The following is a 15,157-nucleotide window of genomic DNA, read 5'->3' as shown; positions in this document are numbered from 1 at the left end:
GAGCAGGTTGTTCAGTTTCCATGTAGTTGACTGATTTTGAGTGAGTTTCTTAATCCTGAGTTCTAGTTTGATTGCACTGTGGTCTGAGAGACTGTCATAACTTCTATTCTTTCACATTTGCTGAGGAGTGCTTTACTTCCAACTATGTGGTCAATTTTGGAATAAGTGCAATGTGGTGCTGAGAAGAATGTATATTCTATTGATTTAGGGTGGAGAATTCTGTAGATGTCTATTAGGCCCACTTGGTGCAGAGCTGAGTTCAATTCCTGGATATCCTTTTTAACTTTCTGTCTCATTGATCTGTTTAATGTTGACAGTGGGGTGTTAAAATCTCCCATTATTGTTGTGTGTGAGTCTAAGTCTCTCTGCAGGTCTCTAAGGACTTGCTTTATGAATCTGGGTACTCCTGTATTGGGTGCATATATATTTAGGATAGTTAGCTCTTCTTGTTGAATTGATCCCTTTACCATTATGTAGTGGTCTTCTTTGTCTCTTTTGATCTTTGTTGGTTTACAGTCTGTTTTATCAGAGACTAGGATTGCAACCCCTGCCTTTTTTTGTTTTCCATTTGCTTGGTAGATGTTTCTCCATCCCTTTATTTTGAGCCTATGTGTGTCTCTGCACATGAGATAGGTCTCCTGAATACAGCACACTGATGGGTCTTGACTCTATCCAATTTGCCAGTCTGTGTCTTTTAATTGGAGCACTTAACCCATTTACTTTTAAGGTTTATATTGTTGTGTGTGAATTTGATCCTGTCATTATGATGTTAGCTGGTTATTTTGCTTGGTAGTTGATGCAGTTTGTTCCTAGCTTCGATGGTCTTTACAATTTGGCATGTTTTTGCAGTGACTGTTACCAGTTGTTCCTTTCCATGTTTGGTGCTTCCTTCAGGAGCTCTTGTAGGGCAGGCCTGGTGGTGACAAAATCTCTCAGCATTTGCTTGTCTGTAAAGGATTTTATTTCTCCTTCACTTATGAAGCTTAGTTTGGTTGAATATGAAATCTGAGTTGAAAACTCTTTTCTTTAAGAATGTTGAATATTGGCCCCCACTCTCTTCTGGCTTGTAGAGTTTCTGCTGAGAGATCTGCTGTTAGTCTGATGGGCTTCCCTTTGTGTGTAACCCGACCTTTCTCTCTGGCTGCCCTTAACATTTTTTCCTTCATTTCAACTTTGGTGAATCTGACAATTATGTGTCTTGGAGTGGCTCTTCTTGAGGAGTATCTTTGTGGCATTCTCAGTATTTCCTGAATTTGAATGTTGGCCTGCCTTTCTAGGTTGGGGAAGTTCTCCTGGATATTATCCTGCAGAGTGTCTTCCAATTTGGTTCCATTCTCTCTGTCACTTTTAGGTACACCAGTCAGATGTAGATTTGGTCTTTTCACATAGTCCCATATTTCTTGGAGGCTTTGTTTGTTTCTTTTTACTCTTTTTTCTCTAAACTTCTCTTCTTGCTTCATTTCATTCATTTGATCCTCAATCACTAATAACCTTTCTTCCACTTGATGAAATCGGCTACTGAAGCTTGTGCATTCGTCACATAGTTCTTGTGCCATCGTTTTCAGCTCCATCAGGTCATTTAAGGACTTCTTTACACTGATTATTCTAGTTAGCCATTCATCAAATCATTTTTCAAGGTTTTTAGCTTCTTTGAGATGGGTTCAAACTTCCTCCTTTAGCTAGGAGAAGTTTGATTGTCTGAAACCTTCTGCTCTCAACTCGACAAAGTCATTCTCTATCCAGCTTTGTTCCGTTGCTGGCGAGGAGCTGCGTTCCTTTGGAGGCAGAGAGGCATTCTGATTTTTACAACTTTCAGCTCTTCTGCTCTGTTTTTTCCCCATCTTTGTGGTTTTATATACCTTTGGTCTTTGATGATGGTGACATACAGATGGGGTTTTGTTGTGACTGTCGTTTCTGTGTATTAGTTTTCCTTCTAAGAGTCAGGACCCTCACTGCACGTCTGTTGGAGTTTGCTGGACGTCCACTCCAGACCCTATTTGCCTGGGTATCACCAGTGGAGGCTGCAGAACAGCGAATATTGCTGAACAGCAGATGTTGCTGCCTAATCATTCCTCTGGGAGCTTCGTCTGAGAGGGGTACCTGGCCATGTGGGGTGTCAGTCTGCCCCTACTGGGGGATGTCTCCCAGTTAGGCTACTTGGGGGTCAGGGACCCACTTGAGGAGGCAGTCTGTCCGTTCTCAGATCTCAAACTCCATGCTAGGAGAACCACTACTCTCTTCAGAGCTATCAGACAGGGACACTTAAGTTTGCAGAGGTTTCTGCTGCCTTTTGTTTGGCTATGCCCAGCCCCCAGAGGTGGAGTCTATAGAGGTGGGCAGGCCTCCTTGAGCTGTGGTGGGATCCACCCAGTTCGAGCTTCCAGGCTGCCTTGTTGACCTACTCAAGCCTCAGCAATGGCAGGCGCCCCTCCCCCAGTCTCACTGCCGCCTTGCAATTTGATCTCAGACTGCTGTGCTAGCAATGAGCGAGGCTCCGTGGGCATGAGACCCTCTGAGCCAGGCACAGGATATAATCTCCTGGTGTGCTGTTTGCTAAGACTGTTGGAAAAGCACAATATTAGGGTGGGAGTGACCTGATTTTCCAGTTTCCCTTGGCTAGGAATGGGAATTCCCTGATCCCTTGTGCTTCCCAGGTGAGGCGATGCCTCTCCTTGCTTCAGCTCACACTCAGTGAGCTGCACCCACTGTCCTGCACCCACTGACAAGCCCCAGTGGGATGAACCCAGTACCCCAGTTGGAAATGCAGAAATCACCCATCTTCTGCGTCACTCACGCTGGGAGTTGTAGACTGGAGCTGTTCCTATTCGGCCATCTTCTAGTCTTTAATTTTTAATCTGTATGATGAGAGGTGAATCCAGTGACTTTTTTAGATTGAAAAATTTTGAATCAAACTCAACTAAAAATGAACAAAATATTTAAACTACAGTAATGAAGACATTATGATACTGGTGAAAAAGGACAAATAAATCAATGGAACTGAACAGATAATCCAGAAGTAGACCCACATACATATATTATTGTAAGTTCATTTTCTACAGAGATGCAAAGGGTATTGGAGGAAGGATATTCTTCTGAACAAATAATGCTGGAGCAATTGGGTATCCAAATGCAGAAAATGAACTTCAATCCTTATCTTACACCATATAAAAACTAACCAGAAATGAAGCATAGAACTAAACTTCTAGAAGATGACATAGGAGAAAGTCTTAATGAGCTTGGGTTAGTCAAAGATTTCATAGATACCTACCACTGAAAACATAACCATAAAAGAAAAAAATGAATAAATTGAGCTTAATCAAAACTAAAAACTTCTGTTCCTTGAAATATACTTCTTAAGGAAGTAAAAACACAAGCTGCATCTGAAATAAAGGTCACATTTTGCTCATAGGAAAGTTCTTAAGGTCCTTAAAAATCAGAACCTACTTGTAGAACATTTCACTTATGCATTTTGTCATATCAGATGATCCTGTATTTAATTGTTTTGGCTACTAAATGTCCTAATAAAATTTGCTGTTTTAAAAAAATGAATAAACAACATACTAAATTTTAGCAACTTTCACTTCATGTTTTAATCTTTAAAAGAGAGAGAGAGAGAAAAAGGCTGGAATTGATGAAAGGACATATATTGAGAGCAGTTATTGCCTGAGTGTAAAGAAGCAAACCAAAATGGTAAGAAATAAGCATAAAAATTTAAAGACTATGGTAGTTGGGGTTATTTATTAAAGAGACAAACAACCTTTGACATCTTATTAGTTCCCAAGAAATTGACCATATTAACATAAACACAAATGCAGAAGTTGATTTTTGTTCATTTTATTAAAATATATATTCTTAATTAGTCATCAAAACCATGAAGCAGTATATACTTTGTATCTTCAGTTTCAGAAATAGTAAGTATGTAACATAGTTGCAAAATCAGATTTATTGAGGTATAATTTACATACACAAAATATGTCCATTTTAAGTGCACAGTTCAATACATTTTAACAGACATATTCACTCATATAATCACCACCAGTAAGATATAGAACTTTTGGATCACTCCAGAAAGTTCTTTCATTCCCCTTTGCAGTCATTTCCCAACGTCCCCTCTGTTCTGCAGGCAACTACTGATCTACTTTTTGACTTTAAAGATTGGTTTTGCATTTTCTAGAATTTCATATGAAAGGAATTATGCAGTGCATCCTTTTGAGTCTGGCTTTTTCTCAGTGTAATAATTTTGAGATTTATCTATGTTGTTATATATATTAGGACATTTCCTTTTGATTGTCAAATAACATTCCATTGTAGGGATATACCCCAATTTATTTATCCGTGCACTTCTTTTTTTTGATATTTGGGTTTTTGTAGTTTTTGGCCAGTATGACTGAAGCTGCTATGGACATTCACATATAATGTTTTCATTTCTCTTGGGTATGAATATCTGGGAGTAGAATTCCTAAGTGTTATGGAAAGTGCATATTTAACTTTATAAGAACTTCCAAATTTGTTTTCCAAAATGATTGTGCCATTTTACATTTTCATCAGTGGTGTTTAAGTGTTCCATTGCACTACATCCTCACTGTGCCCTAATATTGTCAGTCTTTTACATTTTAACTATTCTAGTGGTCTATAATTATAATTTAAGTTGTAAAATATTTACATCCCAAGTAGTTAAAATTAAGAAAAAGTTTAGAGATGGATGGTGGTAAACATTTAATTACCTGTAAAATTTGGTAATCCAGAACAACTCACTTATCCCAAAGCTTTTATATAATTGATATTTCAAAATAATGTAAAATCGTATTACATGCTTTTTAGCTCTATTGTAATCTCCAGTTAGGAGTAAGCAAATAGTTCCAACTATTTAATGAACATTAATTTGACATTTCTTTTGTTTCCAACTTAATATAATCCAAATTTTACCCATAAATGTAATATTTAAGGGTGGTATATATTGTGGGGAAAAACGTGCTCTAAAGATAATGAAAAAGTACTCTAGTGATAATGATAGCTGTCAATCATTAAGAACTGACTGTATACTGTATACTATGCCAAAGGCTATATAAATATAATTTCATTTAATTCTTACAAAATGGGGTACATATTATTATTTTGATTTTACAAAGAAGGCAGTTAAGGAACTGAAACATGAAATACAAGGTTAAAAAATACTTGAATAAATAAATTGACAAAAGGAATGAATGAATAGAGCAAGGAAAGAATAAGCGAATAAGAATGTGGGCTTGTTGGCCGGGCGTGGTGGCTCACGCCTGTAATCCCAGCACTTTGGAAGGCCGAGGCAGGCGGATCACGAGGTCAGGAGATTGAGACCATCCTGGCTAACACGGTGAAACCCCATCTCTACTAAAAATGCAAAAAATTAGCCGGGCGTGGTGGCGGGCGTCTGTAGTCCCAGCTACTCGGGAGGCTGAGGCCAGAGAATGGCGTGAACCCGGGAGGCGGAGCTTGCAGTGAGCCGAGATCGCGCCACTGCACTCCAGCCTGGACTACTAAGCGAGACTCGTCTCAAACAAACAAACAAAAAGAATGTGGGCTTGTTTTTTTCAAACAAATTATATGTTATGGACTCTAAATCTCTTAACTTGGCTTCGATGACATTGGATTATTGAAAAATGAAACTATTTTGAGGAGTTGACTGACCCCTAAAGTTTCCACAGTAACTTATTTAATTTTTTGATCTTTCTAGTACTTTTTTGCCTTATAATATAAAATTCGAATGTCTCTTACTAGTGTGAAATGAAATCCTTTCAAATATATGCCATCAGAAGGATGTGTTACAAATATACAGTATTACAAACATTTATTTTGTATGCTAAGAAAAAATCAGTTATAATACAGTTTTAACGCAGTATCCAGTGTGTGAATTATTTAATGAAATATTTGATCTTTATTTTTTGTTCCCAGGGAGGTTATATTCAAAAGAAAAAGGAACTGTGGGGAATCTGTATCTTTATTGCAGCAGTTGACCTAGATGAGATGCCATTCACTTTTACTGAGCTACAGAAAAACATAGAAATCAGGTAAAGTTTTTTGTATAAATATAAGCCTCTGCCATAAAAGGAAACTAATTCTGGACTTTCCTTTTAATAGACTTTAGTGAATTAGTGAGAAATGCTAAAATTAAGTAAAACGTAAAGAACTTGGGCCAAATAGTGAACTGCCGTTCTCTCATGGAGCCATTATGAAAGTGTATTTATGCTGTATTTCTTTAAGATGTAGCAGTTTGTGTCCTGGAAAAATTTTCATTGTGTCTCTCACTATTCATGTGTAAGCTTTCTTAATTGTGGCTGTTAATAAAGTGAACAGAAAAGCAAGGATTTGTAAATAGGCTTGTTTTATGTTAAAACCTTATATAAGTAGTTTGAGTTTATCTTAAAGGAATTTAGGTAAGATTTATTAAAACCTAAGATTGTTTTAACATAGAGGATATTATAATTAAATGCATTTTTCAGATTATATATTGATTTGAACATGCTACAATACTTGAGCCAGTAATTACTTAATAGGTGTTTGTTGTTGAGTTTATAAGCCTCATAAGAAGAGTTTATTAATGTGTTTTCAATAATGTATGAACTTTATCTTCAGAAAGTATCCAAGACTTTCAGTCATTTTCTTTGCAACATATTTACAAAAATGCAACAGTATATATTTTTACCAAATAGGTAATTGTGTTTCTCCTTGAACAAAGACATCTAGAATTAAGCATAATTGATATTTTATTTAAACGAGATAGACTGAATTGTTGCATTTTTGAAATACTTTTTTTGCTATATCTAAATAAAATGTGGAAACAAAGGCCTTGCTTATTCATAAATATACAAAATAATAGAAATAACATAAATAGTTCATAGAGTCAATACCTGCAACACCACAGGCACTCACAGCTTCTGTCCCTTCCTTCTTTTCTTCCCTTAAGTTTCCCCTAGGAAAAAGGCTTTGTTGAAACAATTCAGTTTTCATGGTAATCTCAGGACAGGTATTCCCATATACCTCAAAAAAAAACTGGAACTGAGAGTAGTTCTTTAATAAATGCTATTCTGAGGCAGATTTTTTTTTCTCTGGATATATCTGCACATTTGTTCCTCTCTCTTTTCTTTTCTTTTTCTTTTTTTTTTTTTGAGACAGAGTCTGGCTCTGTCGCCCAGGCTGGAGTGCAGTGGCCGGATCTCAGCTCACTGCAAGCTCCACCTCCCGGGTTCACGCCATTCTCCTGCCTCAGCCTCCCGGGTAGCTGGGACTACAGGAGCCCACCACCTCGCCCGGCTAGTTTTTTGTATTTTTTAGTAGAGACGGGGTTTCACCGGGTTAGCCAGGATGGTCTTGATCTCCTGACCTCCTGATCCGCCCGCCTCGGCCTCCCAAAGTGCTGGGATTACAGGCTTGAGCCACCGCGCCCGGCCTCCTTTCTCTTTTCTAATCAACAGTCTGATCTTCTATTCTTTGTCATTTCTACTCTTTCTTTATTTGCTTTTTCACATAGCTTGTCCTGGCTTCCCCATTCCTTTCTGTATCATGGGAACTTTAATAACCTTTTGGTTCCCCTGCTGATTAGCTGAAGCTTTTATTTTCCCAGTTCTTAAGATAAGTGTCTGATTGGTCCAGCCCATTTTTTTGAGTGAGGGCTGTAACTCATTGGTTGCTGGACAGCCTATGGATGGGTCAGGTGACTATCTTTTGGTTCAGTTAGCTGCTTTGGTATAATTCCTTATACAAACTTCATGATTAGAAATTAGCATGTGAGATGTAGTTGACGGTTGCTATCTTTAATATCCTGTTGGAAAATGTATATATTGATATTTCAAATAGGTTAATTTTTATGGAAAACAGTAACAAAGGATGATTTAAAGTTATTATTTAAACTGCTTAAAATTTTAAAACCAACTTTGCTTTTCCAAAAACAATTCAATTCTAAAATCATTGGTCGGGCAAATAAAGTATGCATTTTGGTGTGCATCCCTGGTGCCACAGGGCCCAGAGCAGGATGTTAGACTCAAAGTAGGGTGAGGAGGGCATCCTTTATGTGGGGGCAACCTGATGTGGCTGCTTGGTGTGCAGTGTCAGAGACTAAGCAGGGTGTGCAGGCAACCGGTGCAGGGAGTCAGAGCACAAGTGAGGTGAGGAGAGCAGCCTGCTGTGGGGAGTTGGAGCCCTACCATGGTGAGGAAGTGTCTATGCTAAGGGGTGGGGTAAGTCCAAAACTAGGAGTCGGTTCTGAGAAGAACAGAAACGTGTCCACATGGGGGAGGGGGTGGCTTTGGAGATGGAAGATGATTACTTACAGGGGGATTGATTAAATGAGTAAGTAAACTGAGGATGAATGGGTTCCAGGTTTCCCACTGTCAAAGAAGAGTTACAAATATAGAAAGGGAAACACTAAAATGAAGCATATGGTTTTATATTGGAATTGGATAAATGGATGTGAACTCATGTTTTTTAAAACATATAGACAGATACAGAATAAATATACGCATATCTCTTCATGACCCTTCATTTTCTTATATTCTCAATGATAAATAGATATAAGCATAGGTATATAGATAATAGAGGTGTAAGTTGAAGGCTAATTGTTTTTGCAAAAAGTAATTCCTTCCAAAGGATATAGTAGTGATTTGATGTAGAGCCAATAATCTTTTGAATTGAAATATCTATGATTTGAAAACAAAATAACATAAATTTTTAAGGTTACTGATTTACTTTTTTCTATTCTTTCCTTTGTAGTGTCCATAAATTCTTTAACTTACTAAAGGAAATTGATACCAGTACCAAAGTTGATAATGCTATGTCAAGACTATTGAAGAAGTATGATGTATTGTTTGCACTCTTCAGCAAATTGGAAAGGTAAAGTAAACATTTTATTAGGGTTATACTCTGATTTTTTATGTCATTGTTCATAATTAGATTCTGGGAATTATTTAACACATTTAGTAAAGTTAGTAAGTATTACTTCTTAAACTTGTCCCTTTTCATGTGAGCTTATTAATTGTTAGCTTTCGTACTTATCCAGTAATATGCATTCTGAATGCTTCCTGCAAAATTAACCATTTTATTATCCTTTCATGTCTTCCATTTGTTTTCAAAAACTTTAAGCTTATCTCCCATTTTAGCCTTCCCTGCCAGAAAACTTCTAGTTCTGAATAGAATGGTGACATAAATTTAAACTTCTTCCTAATAGTGTTATTTAGTTAGGAATGAGAAAACACTGGCAATGGAAGGTGTATGTGACCTATATTATGAAGTAACGATTTGTACTCCCAGTGGTGGCTTAGAAGACTTTTTCCATTACAGTTCAAGTAGGAGCATAATGAATATGCTTAGGTTAAGTTTTTTCTATACTTTTCATCAAAACTGTAGTCTCCTACCCCAAATGTTTCAGCCCTTAATTTGGCATATGTCTGTTATCATGTTTGTTTTGAGGCTCATTCTATTTGCGGTTAAGAGAATGTGAAAGTTACTGTGTTAGCTAAATAAGCAATTTGTAATAGTATGGTAAAGGGAGAAGGGTAAAAGAAGCATGTCCCTATTCTGGAGAGAATGAGGATGGAGATAGAGGTGGAAAGAAGTATCTCCTTAGGAGGATGACTCTATTTTTCTCCCCCTTTTTCTTTTTTGATCACTAAAACTTCACAACTGTGGTGGAGGATGAGAAAAAATAGAGAAAAAACTCAAAGGTTTAGGGCTTTTGAAGGAATGTCTTTTCTTGCCCCTGGTTTTAATTGTAATATGGTAGCATTGGCCATCTTTTTTTTTTTTTTTTTTTATCTTTTCTTGACGAGAATAGAAGCTTTTTGCACAGGAAAAAGGGGAATTTTTAATTATTAATGGAGATAAATTATCTAAATAATTTGCATAACAAACATGAGCTAATTATAGACTACTTTGAAAACACAGAAAGCCATAAATAAAATACAAATCGACCAAAATGTCAACGGTGGAGAGAATCACTTTTCGTGTTTTAGAATGTTTCTTTCCTTTGGGTATTGTTTCACACTGAGTAGAGTATTATATGCGTGTGCGTGTGTGTGTGTGTGTGTGTTTTGCTTTTAAAATTTACCTAATTGTGACTTTCTACATTTTTTTCTAGTCTTTAAACTTGTTTATGACCTTTTAATTCATATCTGGTAGCTTATTTTAATATAATCCTAAATACAACGTTGCTTTAGAGATTTTTTTTGGTCACAATATTATTTAGACCCCTGAAAAACTGGAAACAACTGTGTATTCACAACTGAAGTTAAACAATAAATATTAAACGTATCTAAACATAACATGTTATAAATATAAAATAAAATGTGATAAAGAATAATGGCAGTATTGGAAAGTGCTTCTAATGTTAAACAAACGAAGCAGGATATACTCTGATTATAACTGTGTGTAAGGAAGGAACCTAGACCACTAATGCATACAATGAAGTGACTGGAGAGAAGTTTACCAAAATGTTAACCCAAGTTTTATATGAGTAACTTACATTTGTAAGGAGAATGTATTACCTCTCTAGTAAACAAAGCAAGCAAAAACTTCTTTAAGCCAACTTTAATGAAATACAAGTACTTCAAGATCTATAATCATCAGGGTTTTTTTTTTTTTTTCTAGATATAGAATTTGGGGACTCATTGGTAGGAGTGATTTGGGGTACAGTTGTGATTTTTTTTCCTGCTATAGTAATTTTGACTGGATGCTTCCAAGTTGTTTGCTCTGCTGTCTGGGATAAGGAATCTGCTTGGATGTTTGTTTATGTTGTAAGAAGCAGAAATTACATAGTGGACAAAGCATTACATTGTATATGTTTAAGGGTGAAGGGTAACTATAGTGGTGATTTTGGTCAGAGAAAAAACCATAGAAGGCAATGTCGGAATAGGGTTTACAAGAAAAACAGAAATTCACCAAGCAAAATGAGTGGGAACTGGGAGCAAGCATCTTAGGGATTAGCATGTGTACAAAGCCAAAGCAGTGATATCAGGATGTACTTTGATATTGCTAATGGCTGAAAGGTAGGAAGGGATCAGATTGGTAGTAATCTTGGACTTTGCCTTGCAGGCAGTGGAAACTCCTTGAATGATTTTAAACTAGGGAGTAACAGTCGGATTTGGCCTCAAAAGACCACTCAGGACTTTGTAAAAGGGACTTAAAATTTTTATTGACAAATTATATGAGATAATTTAGAGTAAACTTTACTAACCTTAGGTGGATCAGCAGGATTTTTTCTATCTTATTTATACCTTTTTTTTTTGAAGAGTAATTGAGAGGATTAACTGTGATACCAAAGCCTGTTTATTTCAGAGTAGGCTATATGAATGTATATGACTAGCAGTTAAATAGATTTTTATGACCTGATCTAGGATTCTAACCAAATACAGTGTTACAAATGAACATAGGGAGTTCAGTCACTGTAATTAGGCATTACAGTGATGTGAGATGTCATAAATTGGGAAAATCTACTTGATCTTTGTTTTGTAGTGCTGTACATTTTTTGTTTTTAAAATGTATAGTTCTTAAAAGAAGATGAATAAAGCATGAGAAAACTACTATGACTTCTAAACTATGAAAAAATGTTAAAAAGTCATAATGTTTTTCTTTTCAGGACATGTGAACTTATATATTTGACACAACCCAGCAGTTCGTAAGTAGTTCAGAGAATGTTATTTTTCACTTAAAAATAAAGATTTTTCTGGAATAATCTCAAACATCTTGATAGTTAGGGTTAGTTTGATCGATTATAGCAGGCTACTTCATAAATTTAGCCCATAGATTTAAGTCCTGTGTAGATTATTTATCTTCTCACAAAGAAAATAATATAAAATACATGCCTTGTACTACAAGGAAGAACTAATAAGGTGGAATTGATTCAGGGCAACATATCACCAACTCTGAGAAAAATGCAAATTCATTGACTAAATCTTTATTGAGGGTCTGTTACAGGCACTTTATTAACTAAGAATCAGCATAATTTCTGTGTAAGAATAAATGTAAAAATCTGTATTAAAATTTCCAAATGATTATTTTAAATGTATAATGCGTGCTCTAACAGTATGCCAATATAGAGCTCCAGAGTTTTTTCTTGGAAATGGAATGAGTAGTACATGAGATTTTCTGCCCCATTGGAGTAGTATTGCAGATTATTAATATAAAGGGAAATTGTATATTTACTGATTAATTGATATCAGTCTATTAATTCCAACAAGTGAGTGTCTATGGAAAGACTATCGAGGCAAAGTGTTAAATTGGCAAACTAAAGTCATCCAAACCTTCATTTTTCTGCTCAGTGTTGATAATTAATCAGAAAAAAAGAGCAAAAAATATTAAGGTAATTTGAAACAAAGTATATTATAGCATACTATGTCTTTTATATATTTTTATATTAGAATTGAAATATTCAGTATTTCTTTTACAAAATTTTTCTCTCAAAATATATACTTTTTTTCTTAATTTTTTTTTTTGCAGCCTCTCATGGTCAAGAATGTATACTGTTCTGTAGGCTAAATATCGTATCTTAGAATTATAAGATATAGAAACATTAAATGAATAGAGATAAATTCAGGTGTAAATTATGCATTTAAAATGGACTGCATTCTATTATGCATTTAACTAAGGTCATTTTTTTTAAAATACACAACAATAAACAACGAAAAAGTATATCTGGAAAACTTTCTTTCAGTGATATATTTTTCCTGTTTTTTTCTGCTTTCTATTTGTTTAATAGGATATCTACTGAAATAAATTCTGCATTGGTGCTAAAAGTTTCTTGGATCACATTTTTATTAGCTAAAGGTAAGTTCATTATATTTATTAAATGCTAATATTTCAAATGTAATGATTAAATTGGCATTCCTTTGGACTGAATTCCCTAATTTTTATTGAGTAATGTACTCTTCTCTCATTCTCTGCATGGCTTATTAACTGTTAGCAAGTTCTTTTAATTCTGGTACTAGAAACAACCTTGGAAATGCTTTATTTCATTTATGTTTCTAATATTCCATCTTTCCTTCCTTTCTGTTTTTTTAAATAATGATGTTACTGTTTTCATAAAAATGGTATTTGCTCATGAAAAATAATTCAAATAAAATAATTTTGGTGAGGAAAGCACAAAGAAAAATTACCTAAAATCTACCCAGGAATAATTGGCATTAAAATTACATAATTGGGATGCAGTTAAGGTATAGAGTTTTTATTATTTTTGTTTGTTTATGCAAACAGTGTTAACTTGTTATCAGTTAAAATAATGGGTTATAAGATAGTAGTTGCAAGCCTCATAGTAACCTCAAACCAAAAAACATACAATGTAGACATGAAAAATAAAAAGCAAGAAACTAAAGCATATCACCAGATAAAATTAACTTCACTAAAGGGAGACAGAAAGGAAAGAAGGAAGGAAGAGAAGACCACAAAACAACCAGAAAACAAATAACAAAATGGCATGAGTAAGTCCTTACTTATCAATAATAACATTGAGCGTAAATGGACTAAAGTCTCCAATTAAGAAAAACAAGACCCATTTGATCTGTATCCTACAAGAAACACACTTTGCCTATAAAGACACATGCCAACTGAAAATAAAGGGAGGGAAAAATATATTCCATGCCCACAGAAACCAAAATAAGAGCAGGGGTCACTATACTTGTATCAGACAAAGTAGATTTCAAGAACAAAACTATAAGGGCAAAGAAGGTCATTATATAATGATAAAGGGGTCAATTCAGCAATAGGATATAACAGTGTTAAATATTTATGCAACTAATACTGGAGCACCCAGATATATAAAGCAAATATTATTAGAGCTGAGGAGACACATAGGCCCCAATACAGTAGAAATAGTTGGAGACTTCAACACCCCACTTTCAGCATTGGACAGATCTTCCAGACAGAAAAACAGCAAAGAAACATCAGACTTAATCTGCATTATATAGACCATATGAATCTAATAAATATTTATAGAACATTTAATCCAAGAATATACATTCTTCTCCTCTGCATATTGCTCATTCTCAAGGATAGACCATGTGTTAGGCTTAAAACATTAAAAAAGCATGAAATAATATCAAGCATATTCTCTGATCAAAATAGAATAAAACTAGAAATTAATAACAAGGTATTTTGGAAACTGTACAGATACATGGAAATTAAACAATATGCTCCTGAATGACCATGGGTCAATGAAGAAATTAAGAGGGAAATTAAAAAAATTTTTGAAACAAATGATAATGGAAACATAACAAACCAAAACCTATGGGATACAGTAACAGCAGTACAAAGAGGGAAGTTTATAGCTGTAAGTGCCTACATCACAAAGAGGAAAACTTCTTTTTTTAAAAAAACGGTACGTGTGATGGTTTGTTACAAAGGTAAACTTGTGTCACAGGGGTCTGTTGTACCGCTTATTTCTTCACCCAGGAATTAAGCCCAATATCCAATAGTTATCTTTTCTGTTCCTCTCCCTCCTCCCACCTTCCACCTTCAAGTAGACACCAGTGTCTATTGTTTCCTTCTTTGTGTTCTTAAGTTTTCATCATTTAGCTCCCACTTATAAGTGAAGTCATGCAGTATTTAGTTTTTTGTTCCTGCATTAGTTTGCTAAGGATAATAGCCTCCAGCTCCATCCATGTTCCTGTGAAAGACAGGATCTCATTCTTTTTTATGGGCTGCATAGTATTCCATGGTGTTTATGTACCACATTTTCTTTATCCAGTCTGTCATTGATGAGCATTTAGGTTGATTCCATGTCTTTGCTATTGTGGATAGTGCTGGAGTGAACATTACGTGCTTGTGTCTTTATGGTAGAATGATTTATATTCCTTTGGGTATGTACCCAGTAATGGGATTGCTGGATCCAAGGGTAGTTCTGCTTTTAGCTCTTTGCGGAATCATCAGACTGCTTTCTACAATGTGTGAACTAGTTTACACTCCCACCAACAGTGTATAAGTGTTCTCTTTTCTTTGCAACCTCACCACTATCTGTTATTTTTTGACTTTTTAGTAATAGACATTCTAACGGGTGTGAGATGGTATCTCATTGTGGTTTTGATTTGCATTTATCTAATGATCAGTGATATGGAGCTTTTTTTCATATGCTTATTGTCTGCATCTACGTCTTCTTTTGAAAAGTGTCTATTCATGTGCCTTGCCCACTTTTTAATGGGGT

The 15,157-nt window shown here is 35.3% G+C and overlaps 1 protein-coding gene across 1 annotated transcript in view; it reads left to right on the top strand.

Annotated features, from left to right (window-relative positions):
* RB1 (RB transcriptional corepressor 1) overlaps positions 1 to 15,157 on the top strand; it is a 181,798-nt gene that overhangs the window by 37,285 nt on the left and 129,356 nt on the right. The window contains exons 3-6 of the mRNA XM_033176909.1: positions 5,929 to 6,044; positions 8,743 to 8,862; positions 11,603 to 11,641; positions 12,722 to 12,789. Coding sequence (XP_033032800.1) covers positions 5,929 to 6,044; positions 8,743 to 8,862; positions 11,603 to 11,641; positions 12,722 to 12,789 — 343 coding nt within the window. The remainder of the gene's footprint in view (positions 1 to 5,928; positions 6,045 to 8,742; positions 8,863 to 11,602; positions 11,642 to 12,721; positions 12,790 to 15,157) is intronic.

This window comes from Trachypithecus francoisi, unplaced genomic scaffold, assembly GCF_009764315.1.
Source record: "Trachypithecus francoisi isolate TF-2019V2 unplaced genomic scaffold, Tfra_2.0 Lachesis_group18, whole genome shotgun sequence".
NCBI lineage: Eukaryota > Metazoa > Chordata > Mammalia > Primates > Cercopithecidae > Trachypithecus > Trachypithecus francoisi.
This window is presented reverse-complemented; position numbering and strand designations above follow the sequence as displayed.